The 14,209-nt window shown below is 38.5% G+C and overlaps 1 protein-coding gene across 1 annotated transcript; it reads right to left on the bottom strand.

Annotated features, from left to right (window-relative positions):
* Positions 1-4,479: 4,479 nt before the first annotated feature.
* On the bottom strand, positions 4,480-10,548 carry LOC121317925 (probable G-protein coupled receptor 83). Its single transcript, XM_041254022.1, has 5 exons — positions 10,303-10,548; positions 9,543-9,952; positions 8,910-9,035; positions 8,438-8,571; positions 4,480-5,404 (listed from the first exon to the last, which is right to left on the bottom strand). Exons 1-5 carry the CDS (start codon positions 10,304-10,306, stop codon positions 4,810-4,812), a joined length of 1,269 nt encoding a protein of 422 aa, XP_041109956.1. The 5' UTR covers positions 10,307-10,548; the 3' UTR covers positions 4,480-4,809.
* Positions 10,549-14,209: the final 3,661 nt, after the last annotated feature.

Here is a 14,209-nt window from a genome sequence, read left to right as displayed (position 1 = left end):
ATGTTGGTCGACAGTTTAAATGATATGCTGTGCTATTAAAATCTTATAAAAATTCACTGCAGTAGAAAATGGTACAATCCTTGTGCAATGTTGTCAAGCCGATCGTTACAGCATGGTTAAGCACCTCAGAGATCATACTCATGTTTTTCACTCAAAACTTTCAAATAAAATCTTGCAGGATTTCTACATCTAGCTTTTATCTGAAAGTAAATCATTATAAATGGTTGGTGTGAAAGAAGGATGTTTGTTTTCGCCTTCTAAAAGAAGTCGATTCTTTGCTTGTGAAATAAGATGCGTTGCTGTACAGTCTCTACAGAAAAAAACAATGTCTGTGCATGCTAAAGGGCTCAAACTCCTGTTTGTAAGATTGAGGTTGCTGAAAGGATGCTGTGTCCTGCTGTGGAGAGTTCCCATCTGATGGGAATAACTTTGTCTTTTCAGTCTTGTACATTCAGTGCCATTCAATTCCATTTCTCCCTGACAGCAATTCACACAACACCGCACTCTCCCACTCTCCTGTGGGCCAGTTTTGAGTATGCTTCCACAAGTGTGAAAACTAAATTTGATTTGATAGAAAAAAAAAACACAGCTGGTTTTGATCAAATGCTGTCAGATGATAAGAAAAAGAACTAACCTGACAGATTATTAACAGGCAATACTGTGTTTCCTCACTTTTAGAAGGTGAAGAGGTAGACAATACCCAGGTCAGCACTTGCAGGATAAGGAGGATTGCGTGATGTTTCCAAGGCAGGACAGTCTAGTGCAAGATGACTGTTTTGCTTTTCATATACTGTTTTGTTTTTGCTACTGTTAAGCTATTGCTCAAAATGTTCTAGTGCACAGTGACTTTGTTTTGATTTTAATGCAGCTATGCTTGTAAAAGATTAGGGAAAGAATGTGTTCAAGGTTGCTGTATTTGTGTGAGAGAGTTAAACTGTTTTCCTGAGCTTTGAACGAAAACAACTCCTTACAGGGAGGACTTCAAGACTTCCATGATATTGTTGATGTATTAATCTGCTCAATGTTGCCATGCTAAACATCCGTAAGTATTGAGCCACCTCGTCTTATAACTAAGAGAGAGTGTGTTTGTGTTACTGCTGCGGTGTATTCCTGTAACTGCTTCTCTTCCCGCGCATTGTAATAAAACTTCTTGAGCTGCTACTGATCGGAGTCATCAGTCATTTCATACAACAGGATATATTTTCCGCTACTGCAAAGGTTTGTGTTATGTTGTAAATGACCTCAATTTGGGATGCTGTTTTAGGTCAATTGGCTGGAACACTTTCAAATCATAGAACATTGAAAAAAAAAGGTGAGGATAAGTATTGAACAGATTACACAACCTAATAACTTTAACTCTCTAGCAGCTCTTCTTTGAGACTCAAGCTTTGTGCAGTAAATCAATACTAAACCAACGTATTTATAGAGTTAAAAGACTCTTGATTGTTATTTTTGACAGAGTAGGCAGAAACTGTGTGTTCCCATTACACATCCTTTCCACAGTACCATTACAGTAGCTGCCAATGCTGTTTAAATTGCAGTGTGAACCTCTTTTTCAGCTTGTTTTTCCACCTCTGAATAATCAATTGCTCAACCCATCAAACTCATCTGCCCACACAGTGGAAAACGCACCTGTTGAATATGTTATGATGTTAGACACTTCGCTATTCATGATTAACATGTATATCAACCTGATAGAATTACACTGAAGGAATTGTAACCTGCTGTGAAAAAGAGTCAGGACCCAGGATATACCCGCCATACAGCAACATAAAACTTGTGCTTTGTGATGCATGCCTTTTTCTAGCAATTATCTTGTGGAGACCTAGCAAAGTCTACAGCTGTGGCCAAATGTTTTGCATCAACTTGAATTTTAGGATTGTGACATAAAAAAAAAAAAAAATGAAAACATAATTTTGATATTTTATTCAACATTGTGCCATCAAAGAAACTACAAAATGATTTTGCAAAATTCTACTGGAAGCCATACTAATAGTACAGTATTTCACGTTAGATTTTAAAATGACATTTTTGACAGTTTTTCGTTAAGTATATGAAAAAGTACACGTAACATTATTCAGCAGGTTTCATTCAGCTTTATGAAGCAAAATTAGTCAATTCAATAGGGCAATGCAAAGCTTTTGGCCAGAGCTGCAGAGTGGTTGAGCTGACTGTGTGTTTGTTGCTCTCAGATGCAGATAATGGCATTGGTGTATTAAGCTCTATCAGAATGCCAGCAAATATCCAGATGGTTCCTTGTCAGTGTTTGTTTGGTCAAGGAATATTTCAAGGGGCACAGCAATCCCATTTATGATTTAACATGTCCCTTTGAAAACAGTGCTTGATTAAAATGTTTTGTTAAATTATATCCAAGTGGGAAATAACTAGATTTTTTAAAATTAAATTGATTATTTATGTATTTATTTATTTATTAAAAAAACAACAAAATCCCTGTTTAACTCTTTTCCAGACTGATCTTTTCCATTGAAAACAAGACACTTTGCATGCTAGATTTGATTGTGATATCCAGCTGTGAGTATATAAATATAAAGGGGTATTGTCATTATGTTTCAGATAGAGATTATCATTCTCATCACACAGTCAATTAGAGTCATCTTCCCTGCTTCTTTACCTCATACACCAGTGGTCCACAGCGACATGGTTTGTTGTCAGAAGAGATGCCTTTGCAGAAAACTCTGTTATTAATAAAATACTTAATGCACTACAGGGTTGCTGTAGAATAATTGACAGGATGTTATTATTTTATTTCAGGTGTATGAACTTCAAATAACAACAAAAGTTTGAGGTAAATTTTCTAGGTTCAGGATACGGATGGATTTCTTTCAAATTTTCATCTGGTTAAAACACCTTTAATGAACAAACTTACAGCTTGTTTCTACAAAGTACAAATCCTAGATAAAAAAAAAGGTCAAGTTAAGCAAAAGCTGGTGCCCGGTAGGGATCTGTCAGGATGCAATATACATTTAATCAAAAACAGAATGGCAATCAAGAACAACCCACAGCACTTGAATGCTTTTTTTCTGATTGGAGCTTCGGCTTCATTGTATGAAATTTGAGCACAATTAAAATTGACATCAAATAAGAGGTGTCAGCTGTAATCATTGAGCTTCTCCAGCATGCTATACCCACGCCATGCCCGTGACTCATTCCCAGCATTTCAATTCCAGGCTATAGGGCAACAAAAAGGTGAACATTTTGAAAAGGGGTGTAGACTTTCTATAGGCACAGTAAATTACCATAAACACCTGTGTCAGCAGATATGGTGAATATGGCTCTCTATAACAACGAGCTGTAACCAGCTGATCACAGAAAGACGTTTTGACTCCTCAACGTACCTTTTAATTCCTGCATTCTTCTAATTAACAGGAAAGCTTTCTAAAATTACAACTTTTGGACAAAATCCCTGCACAGGTTCCAATCCTGCATTGGACAGGTACACCTCACTTCACTTTCTGTAAGGTTTTAGGTTTTCAAACAATACTAAATAAATAAATAAATAATATTACGAATAAAAATCAAAGTGTTCATGATTATATCACCATGTGTTTACAGTGTATAATAAACTTGTCCAAATTGGGTGCTCTAGTTGGTGACCTTAGGCGAACATTAAAAACTCTATTTTATGTCTGGCCGTGATTGGTTAAGAATTATGTTTTACTCCTCTGAGGATGTTTACAATAAATGTACTAAACATCTAAATTTAAATCACATGCATCACAATTAAACCAGACAGGCTTGATGCTAAAAAGCATAAAGATGCTCTTTTTCCATTTTTCCATGCTGCTGCGGTCAATTCATGACACAAAGCTCCCCTATCAAGGGTAAAACTGATGAAACTGGAGTGCATTTAATTTGGAGACTGAATTCAACACATCAATTAATTACTGTATGAAGTGCATGTTAATGCCATAGGGAAACTACACTTGCATATGCCAGCCATCCCATTAGAGTACTTTAGGATGCACCAGTATAATCACTGCAATGTCTTTGGGATCTCATTGAGAACAGAACATAGCCAATAAAGTGGTTAATTAACTCGAGATGCAAGTGGAGCAGTCTGTGTAAATGAAGGTCATGCAGAGTGTTATTGCTCCCAGTAAAAATTTATGAGGGAGTCACTTCCTTGCCAAGCCAGCAAAATCAAAGTTCTGTACTTTCAGAAGAAAGACTTACCTTTAGTTCAGTGAGTGCAGCAGACATACATCCCACTGCAGCCCAGAACACCTCAATTCTGGACACTTTTATTAAGGCAAGTTGGAAGCACAACAGAGAGAGGAGCTTGGAAGGAGAAGCCTGGTTCTCTACAGTTTGTCTGCAGACTTCATGGAGCTGCAGAGCAGTCTCGTGTTACACTATGTGTTCTCTGCAAACCTGTTCATCCAGCAATCTCAATGTGCTGACATAGAAAAAGCTGACACATTACAAAAAAACCCCAAAAACATCTGTCTGCATATTTTTTAATTTATTAATGAAATCATACAAAGAGGATTTGTGTTCATACATTAATGTCGGATTTCACAGAATCTGAGGCACAACATTCCCAAGAGCAACAGGTTCACAGCACGTATAGCTGACTTGAAAACAGCAACTGTTTAAGAGCTGAAAGCAATTTAAAAGGTCTAATTAAACAAAACATCAGTTCAATTAAGGGTCCAGTTAAGTAAATGAGAGCTCAGCTAGAATGAAAAACAGCAGACACAGAACCTCCCCAGGACAGGGGTTGAAAACCACAGAGACAAACCACCTAACAGAATGCACTGCTGTACATGCATACAGTGCAGTACCCGTCTACAGATCCTTGTTAAGAGTCTGCAAGTTTGTGGTGGACCTGACGCTCTGGGTGGAAGGACCCTGCTTAAAGCTCATTTGCTCAAGCCAGGCCTCGTGGCAGGGAGCCACGGCAGCTGGGAGGAGCTTATCTGGTGGCTTCTGGGCTTGCCTGCACATGCTCAGCAGGGACTTGAGCTCCGAACGGAAGCTCTCGTTGAGCCAGCAGTAGATGAAAGGGTTGTAACAGGTGCTGCTCATGGCGAGCCAGTGCAAGGCGAAGTAGAGGGTGTTCCTGGACTGGATGGCCAGGCTGGAGATGAGCACCACGTAGCAGTTGAGGGGGAACCAGCAGACTGCGAAGACCACCACCACCAGCACCAGCATCTTGATGCTCTTCTTCTTGTTCCTGCGGTGGGCGACAGACTGCTCCATGGTGACGTCCCCGATGGCGTTGCGCAGCCACAGCTTCTTGGCCAGCCGGGAGTAAACCAGGGAGATGATGAGCAGTGGGAGCAGGTAGAGTAGTAGAAACGTGGACAGGTCCAGGTATTTCCAGTAGAGATCGGAGGGGTTCGGGAAATCAGGAACGCAGAAGCTGCGGACTGTGGATGCACTATTGGACCACCGACCAAGACAAGAGGCACCGTTTTAGTTAGGGAAAATGACCATCAATAATACAAAAAAGTGTCTTAAAAGGAGTGTGGTTTAGCTAACTTAACAGGTATGATATATTAACACAGCACTCTAACACAGGAAGCAATACATGTAGGAGGATAGTGGATGAAGAACTGTATTTGAATTTCATCATAATGCATGATGAAAGCATTAAAGCAACAAAATGATTTTAAATTGATATTATTACTCTAGAAAGAACTCATGCAGCAGGCATTTCTTTGAAAAACCAATTTATTTGGCAGGACTAAAAAAGTCTCCCTCGGCTCTATGTCCTTTGATAGTTCCAGGAATTGACGTAAATATTATTTAATGAACCCAAAGGCTATTTCTTTCTCTAATAACTTAAAAAGGAGCTGAAATCAAGGTGCACTTAATGAAGCATCTCCTGTGCTGCAGCTTCCCAACTTCGGTTGCCAAGTATCTGTTGCAGTTATCTTGATGCCAAGTCTCTTAACATTTAATGTTAACACTGAATATCCCTACAAACTAACAGCAGCCCCACACTCTTCCGTAGGCTTGTGAATATGCACATTCAAACAGTGGGTTCTGTTTAACTGATCTAAACAGTGGTGCATCTAATCCGCACTGTCCTAAACTCTAAACCCTTTCAAGCATGTTGTAATTTTTTGTAATGTTTGGTCATTTTAGTAAAAACAACACATATATTGATTTCAAGAAACTGTCAAGCAATTCCCTGTAATTGCATACAATTTAAATAATCAACAGTAATGCTCAAGTATTTTTGGTTTTGAGTGTTGTGGCGGCAGCAGACGCAGGTATTTTGAAAGACGATGATGCTTCCAGCTAGATGCTCCATTAAAAATACCCCCCTTGCAATAACCAACCTCATAATGTATGTGACCTTTTTGATGCTTTGCATCTTTTTAAAGGGTTTTATATCAGAGCTGAATGTGGGCATATAATACATGCTCCAATTCACTGGTCTGCTTCCATGTGACAGCTTTGATATGAACCATTCCATTCTTGCTCACAGCTTATCAAGTCAGAAATAGAAGCAGCAGACAAAATGTGGTTACCTTTGTCTGTCACAGAATGCTTCATCACAGTACAGCTGTTCATATAACTACAAGCTTGTTTAATAAATACAGAAATACAAAAATAAAAATGAACTGCTTTGTCCTTCTCTGCAAAATAGCAGCCCCTGATTCGACTTACAATCATAATCATAACACATAACGCAATCATAGCACAAGATGCTAACTGTGAGCAGCTGTGTGTCTAAGAGGAGTCCTTGCCAGGCATGCGATCCTTTGTATATGTGATAGGGGCCATCTTTGAGTAATAGAAAAACACACAAATAACGAATGGGTACATTTACCCTTTACAAACCATGAGAAAATAAAATGTCAATGCAGAGATGAGTGGAACACATGTGTTCAGTTGTGCCCTCAAGGAGGGCTTGTAGTGGGTATGTATTTAATGAGGAGCATCCGTTCCTTTATTAAGTCTTAAAGTGTATTTGTTGGATGTTAGCTCTCAAGCTGAATTGTTCAGATTGAAGTGGAGGGATTATGTGTGATGCCCGTGTGGTGAGAACTCTTTCATGTTGTTGTGGGTTTGCAGGTTGGCTTGATGAAGCCGCCTTACTTTAATACTTTAGTTCAGCAGTGCCGCTGAGATTGCAGCAGCAGCTTGGATTATAACATGTACTGTAATACGTATAGACATAAATCTTTATAACAGGTGTAATAAAACATGGGAAAGCATAGATAAGCACTGTGAAGCCCAGAGAGATAGAGTAAAACATACTGGCAAAATGCATAACAGAAGCATGGAGAAAGCATGTGAAAGCACAGGAAAACTGGAAAACTACCATGCAATGTTTTTAAAGATACCAATCAAAAACGAATGCACACAAATACTAAACGAGACACATAATGTAGCAAAAGCAAACCAGACACCACCCTATCCAGGGACATAATGTCTGTATTTGCTTTAAATACGGTGTTCATGCAATGCTTCCTTAAATCTGACAGGATTTTAAACATATTCATACGCTTAAACAGCTTTTGGAAAGGCAGTAAATTACAGTGTGGCTCTGAAATGCATGCCTGACAGAATGCTGACATCGACTGCTTAAACCTTTTGAGTATGTCATCGTTTGTTCTGTTGGGTTAAGTTAAGTCATCATCAAAGAAGAGACAATTGGTATCGGTATCGATAACAAGTGGATATATATATACCCTATATATATATATATATATATATATATATATATATATATATATATATATATATGCAGTAAAATTCCCCAAAATAAAAAAAGAACAACAATCAGTCTTAAAAAAGTGTTTTAGTTTTGGAATCTTGTTTTTTTTTTCCTCATGGAAGCCCTCCACCCACAACCCTTCAACATAATATTGCAACCAGCCAGCCAGTGCTTCAATGTCTTCAGTGCCTCTGAAACCCATTGAGGTTTAAACCTCATTAGATGTCAGTGGTGAATAAGGGTGTAATTACACTCCCTGACAGATTTAAGCCAAATCTATCAAAAGCAAATCTGTTCCACTTGAAGGAGATTTTGAGGGGAGCTGGATGTGTGAATATATCACATGTGCAGATTCTTCCCAGTTACACTAAGGACTGCGTAAATGTGAAATTCCGAAGAACAAGATCGAATGTCAAAATATTATTTTCCATTTGCAACCAATTGATTTTTTTTTTTAAATTAAGGTTTTATAATTCTAAGCAATGATGTTTTAAAGCAAGCTCCCAAAGAAAATAACATCATAATTTATTTTGTCAAATGAATTCTATCATATTCAGTTTAAAAAAAAACAACAAAACAAAACAGAAACACAATCCATAACTTGCAAACAACGTTCATACATTGTACCCAGATATCCACGAGTGCTCATAGCATCAACGTGAATCTGAACACCTTACACTGACAAGACAGGAGCATGTCGACACTTTCTGACTAACAATGAAATGATTTACGCCTCTCTACCTGTAGTTGTACTGAAAAAGTTTCTGGTAGATGGCATGCGGGAGGGAGAAGCATGCAGCCATCACCCAGATAGCTGCAATACAGAGAATCCCTCTATGTACCGTCATCCGGGATTTCAGTGGGTTCAAGATAACCTGGAAGGACCAGAAAAGCACAGGACAAACATTATCCATGAGGGACTTTTACACGGGGATCTCAAGGTATGCATATTCATCACAGCACAGAGGAAAAGAAAGAGAAATAGGCAGGTCAACTTTATTTGTATGACTTATTATTTATTTATCTGGGCAGACCCCTTTATTCATTTTTTGTGACCCCACAAACTCCAAACTGATTAATGCACCTGAAAATAGTTTGCAATTTATGAATTTACAATACAGTACATTGCTTGCCGTCAGTGTTAGTGGTGAAGTGTATATTAAAGTCAGATTATAAAGTAGAATCTCAAGATTTAATGCTCATACAATTGTACCTGGTGTCTGTCCAGAGCTATAGCTGTGAGGGTCAGGGTGGAGACGTGAAGAGAGCAGTACTGCACAAACCGGCTAATGTGGCACATAGCCTTCCCAAACACCCAGGTGCTGTGCACATAGCGAGCCTGAAGCATGCAAAAAACAAAAAAACAGTGTGTGAAACAACATTACAGGTGCAATATCCAGGGCTTTTCATTCCATTTTACAATACTGTGTTTTACATGATGGCCAAAGGAAACTCAAGAGAGTGTGCAATTTTGAAAGCCAGAATGATTTACAATAGAGGGGCTCTAATCAACAGTCCTCCAACACAAGCTTGACACATTAAATGAATACATGCTGCACAATGCCATGGCTTTGCTGTGAACGCCAGCCCAGAGAAATGATGCAGGTCCTAAATCTGCTTCATATTTTCTGTACCTGTGACTCTCAATAGCTTCTTGAATCATCTCTAAGTGGCTGTATAAAGAGTTGATCGGTAACACCTATCAACCGAGCACCAGCTTTCAGTCTCCTGTCATGCCTATTGTGACTGAAACAGACTTGCAACAGGCAGGGGATGTTTTTATGTCTATGTTTCAGGTATGCAACTTTGCATAGCAAATGCATTCAGTATTTCTGGGGTCCCTTACCAGTGTAAAGGAGGTGTTGAGCAGAGTGATCATGATATCGGACACGGCCAGGTTAGTTATGAAGAGACTGGTTGCCGAGTGCATTCTCTTGTTCTTGATCACCACCTGGCACACCAGGACATTGCCGAACAGAGAGATGACGATGATGACAGAATACGCCGCGACCAGCAGAGCCTTCAATGTGGGGTTCTGGGATTCTGACTCGTATTTAGCCAGTTCTATGAACTTCTCCCATTCTGTGATCTGGAAGACTGACCAGTTGAACGCGCTCCTGTTTGTGGGATGGAACTTGTTCATCAGCAAAGCCAGCGTGGAGTTCAGGTCGGGGGTTCTTGGAATATCTCCAGCGCTTTTGGAAAACTTGGAATGATAGGGAAGGGACTGAAGAGGTGGAGAGGCCTTGGTAGGATCTGTGAAAGAATGGGTTATTAGTGCATGGACATGTCTTGTATTTAAATATTCTCCATGGAAAGTTGTATCCTGTAAATTAATCACATTCCAGAATTCCAATATTATCTGTATGCTGTACATGTCAAAGCTTTAAAAACGTTTCATATCCATATGGATATATAGAACCTAACCAGCATTCTACAGTTATAAACTTTAATAAAAAAACACATTCTTTCTATGTTTCTAGTATGAACCAGAACATATTCGTATACATATTCTATAGGATGTTACTCAAAAGAAAATTGCAATATAACGTTCAGCCTCTTAAAATATACAAACAGACACAATAAATAAATAAACAGATCCTTACCCATTCTGACAGACTACAAAGCCGACCAGAAGATCGTTTTCTGAAATGTAGCGTTTTGTTGGAATGTTCACATTTATCACATTGACCGGTTACATCGTATCAGAATCCTTAATAACTTTTTAACAAAGTCAAAGCGCAAAAGTATACCATGCGTGTGCTGAAAGTTCCACACAAATAGCGCTGCTTGATCGGAAACCTGCGAGATGCAGTAAACCCGCTGGCGCAGACAGGTCTTATCAGATCCAGGTAGCGGCCACCTCTGAAGACAGCTGACTCTTCAGCATCCTGAGTACTTGCTTTCCCAGACTGGCAGAGTATGTAGAGGTGATGGAAATCTGGCGCATCCAATCACTTCTCTCCGTTTGCAGCAAGACTCTCCTCATTTACATAGGCTCATAACTCACTTTCATTTGTATTTATTTTTTTATCAGCTTATTAGATACTCGCTTAAATTGAAACGAGAAAGGTCAGAGAAGCTATACTGGCCTGCAATTCATTTTATAATTTGCTGTCAACTGTTATGCTGCAAATTGTCAAATAAACATGTTCATGAGACGAAACACGCCAATTACAATTTTAAAAAAAGAAAGGAACGAAAGACTGCGTACAATTAAACACGTTATTACTAACGTTACTGGGTAATAATGCTAATAATAATAATAATAATAATAAATAATAATAATAATAATAATAATAATAATAATAATAATAATAATAATTGTCATCATCATCAGGACCATCTCTCGAGAAAATAAATGAAGAACCTAGCCAATATGTATTGCAATGTAAAAATGCACATTAAACGATCTTGTTAAAAAATATCGTCGGCAACGCCACCGGACACAGCATCATTTCTGCAAGACTAAAACTGCTTCCACAGTTAGAACAACTTCCATTCTTCCCACCTGCAACGTGAGGCTTGGAAGAGAATGTTACCAGGTTTCACAGGATTGCGAATAATCAACTAAGATATCACAGCGTGTTAAAATAATAATAATAATAATAATAATAATAATAATAATAATAATAATAATAATAATAATAATAATAAAGGCTACTTCCCAAACACAGCAAAATAACACCAGTGATCATTCTCGTGTATCCTATAAATATGCAGAGTCGGTATGTGTTTAGGGTCTAAATTAAACGGTTTGGGTACCCTATACACATCTTTAATTGTCTATGTTTCTATCTCTGCTGCTAAAACTAGTTATTGGGTAACTCAGACAAACTGGACTGACAGCACTGCTAACTAACATACCGCAGTCGAGTTCACTATGAAAGAACGCAGTAAACACCAAGGACGTATTCAACAGGACAGTTAGGCACTGCAACGCCAATGACTTTTATGTATATAAATGTACATACCATTATTGACTGGATAGAGATAATAACATTGTCTAATGAAGAAAGCTGGAACTGCAATGCAATCAGCATTATAATCATCACCTCAGAATATTTATGGTAGAAAAAAAAGTCAATAATAATTTCCTTTTATGACTCCCCTTTGTCATTGTATTATCTCTTAAATTAAATAATAATAATAATAATAAAAACCCGAAATCTTTAAGCATGCTATTAAAAGAACAGCTGTTGCTGGCTGATGAGTAAATGAAATGCCCATTCTGAGCGCTATCCAGTCTAATGTTGCTGTCTGTCTCCATGGTTCGGAGATCTCTAGATGTATATATAAAACGATAGTGCCCCCCCTGAAGACCAATCTCCAGGCAGGCTGGAATAGAAACTCCCTTCATGGCCCCCTGTTTTATACCAGGCAGGAATGCATTCTAAATTACATCTTATCAAGCACACCACCTTACAGCGTTACCATTGTGCTGTTCTGTTACTGAAAGGTTTGAAGCCTTTTCCTTCATTAAAACACGTGTTTGTGCTTTGCAAAGTGAGCATGTTAATGTAGTGTAAATGAGTGCTTCACTGTGACACAATCCAGTATGGTTGCATGGTTTGTCAACCCTAATTTGCTGAACAGATTTCCAAGGTTAAATCTTTATTGCATGCACTTAGTCTGCGGGGGAGTTATCAGCATGCAACAAATGACATTCCATTTCATTCCTTATAGGATCCACACATATGCCCTTTCCTGCTTCATCTAGTTTTCACGGATGCTGCTTCCAGCTGCTGCTTATTCTATTTTTACTTGCTATTGCAGCAGTATCCTAGGCTCTGTGGTTTGGTTTGTTTATCTTACTTTGAATTCTGCCAGACTTGCAAACCTATCAGCTCACTGGGAGTCTGTGCTGCAGAGGTGTCTTTTGTAATTTTAGAAGAGTAGTGTTCTCGTGCCCCTGGAGTTTCTTAATGCACATGAGTAAGTGAAGTTCATTGGAGCGGAAGAGACCCAGAAATGTCTTATGGACACATACCAAGTTGCAAGCAATTTGTCTTGGTTGGTTTACTTGCTGTTATGCAACACCAAATGTGAGCCTTAACCTGATACTTTCGGATTTTCAATTATATTCCTAGCTGTTGCTTAAATACCTCAAACTATGAAAAGGATTTTATCGTAATTCAAAAGATCTTCATGTTTTTGTAATTTGTGTGCAATGCACAATAAAAACCAGCCACAGTGAAATCAGCACTAATCCTAATTAGTTGATTACATTAGAATACATTTAATTACAAAATCTCTTCATTTTCTAATTTTAATAATCAGCTTATACTAAGATTCAGAAAAAACCTGGTACTTGCTATGCATGCATTGTCACAGTAATTCTGATAAGAATGCAGGATTAATAGGTACAGGACACTGCACAGTTCTCTTATGTTAGACAAGACTGCAATGGGGTGTTAGTGGAGTTGGGTGAGTAATTAGAATCTATGAACCTGGTTGTGTCCCAGAAATGCTAAACTTACTAGGATGACTCATTTATTGTCAGATGTAAATCACATGCAATGTAAACATATATAGGCAGACATTTAAAAAAGAAACGCACACCTGTGTCACTTTATGCAATGGTATAGCAACGTGCATATCTAAGTACAGTATATGCTTTAAATAGCAGTCCTCTTTACACCCCCTGGTCCAGCTTGTCACATTTATGTATGCACTGGGGGAGTTTTAACTTCTACAGACAGGGGGGCAGAGTGCTGCTCTGTAAATCTACAGTGGCTTGTTTAAAAGTGTCCCTCTCTGCTACACAGACTAATCACAAACTGCTTGAGAGAAAATTAAGCAGAGCTGGAGACTGTTTTAGTAAAGCACAATCAGCCATTTAGTGTGTTGAAAGAACAAGCAATGAATTGCTTTAGTTTGTACAGAGAATGGGTTAAAATAAACTGTGTGAAGTTTACTCATGGAAATGAAACAAAGTTATCCCTGCATTGCACACAAGGGGGCAGCCAAGTACGGTGCAAAATCAGCCGAAGGAAGACCAGAGGATCAATATTCAGAAGAGCGCTGTGGCCGGAGACAGAGAAGAGGCTCTCCAGTGGTGATCTGAGAAACAGGCTCAGACGAATCAGCTGCTACATTCATCCAGCAAAACATTAATGTGGTTTCTTATTGGAGTACATTGTTTGCAGGGAAGGCATGATACACATATTTTAATTTGAAGAGAAAGGATTAACCATGGGACATATTTATTCCAGACCCTTTTATCAGATGAAACAAGAAACAAAACAATGAGAAGCACATTATGGAAAGTGTCTGTGAAGGCCATTCCTGTTCCAGCTGTGTGCATGGGGCTCTTAATGAGCCACCCCTCCTCATAATGAAAGCTTTGTGAGGGCTGGACTTATTAATCAAATGAACTACTACTACAAAATGTATGCTCCATGAACAGTTTGAACTTAAACATATAATTTGGATTTCTTTAGTTAAATGTTCTTGTGGATTTAAAGATTGCTGTTGAAGAATGGCATTCTTCTCACACAGACTGGAGCTATG

Source organism: Polyodon spathula, chromosome 7 (assembly GCF_017654505.1).
Source record: "Polyodon spathula isolate WHYD16114869_AA chromosome 7, ASM1765450v1, whole genome shotgun sequence".
NCBI classification, from domain to species: domain Eukaryota; kingdom Metazoa; phylum Chordata; class Actinopteri; order Acipenseriformes; family Polyodontidae; genus Polyodon; species Polyodon spathula.
This window is presented reverse-complemented; position numbering and strand designations above follow the sequence as displayed.

Bases quoted from the DNA above. Each gene is read 5' to 3' on its own strand.
- LOC121317925 (XM_041254022.1), bottom strand. The intron at 9,036-9,542 runs GTAAGGGACCCC...TGCATGCTTCAG, and splicing joins TCAACACCTCCTTTACACTG to GCTCGCTATGTGCACAGCAC. The intron at 5,405-8,437 runs GTAGAGAGGCGT...GTGGTCCAATAG, and splicing joins CTTTTTCAGTACAACTACAG to TGCATCCACAGTCCGCAGCT.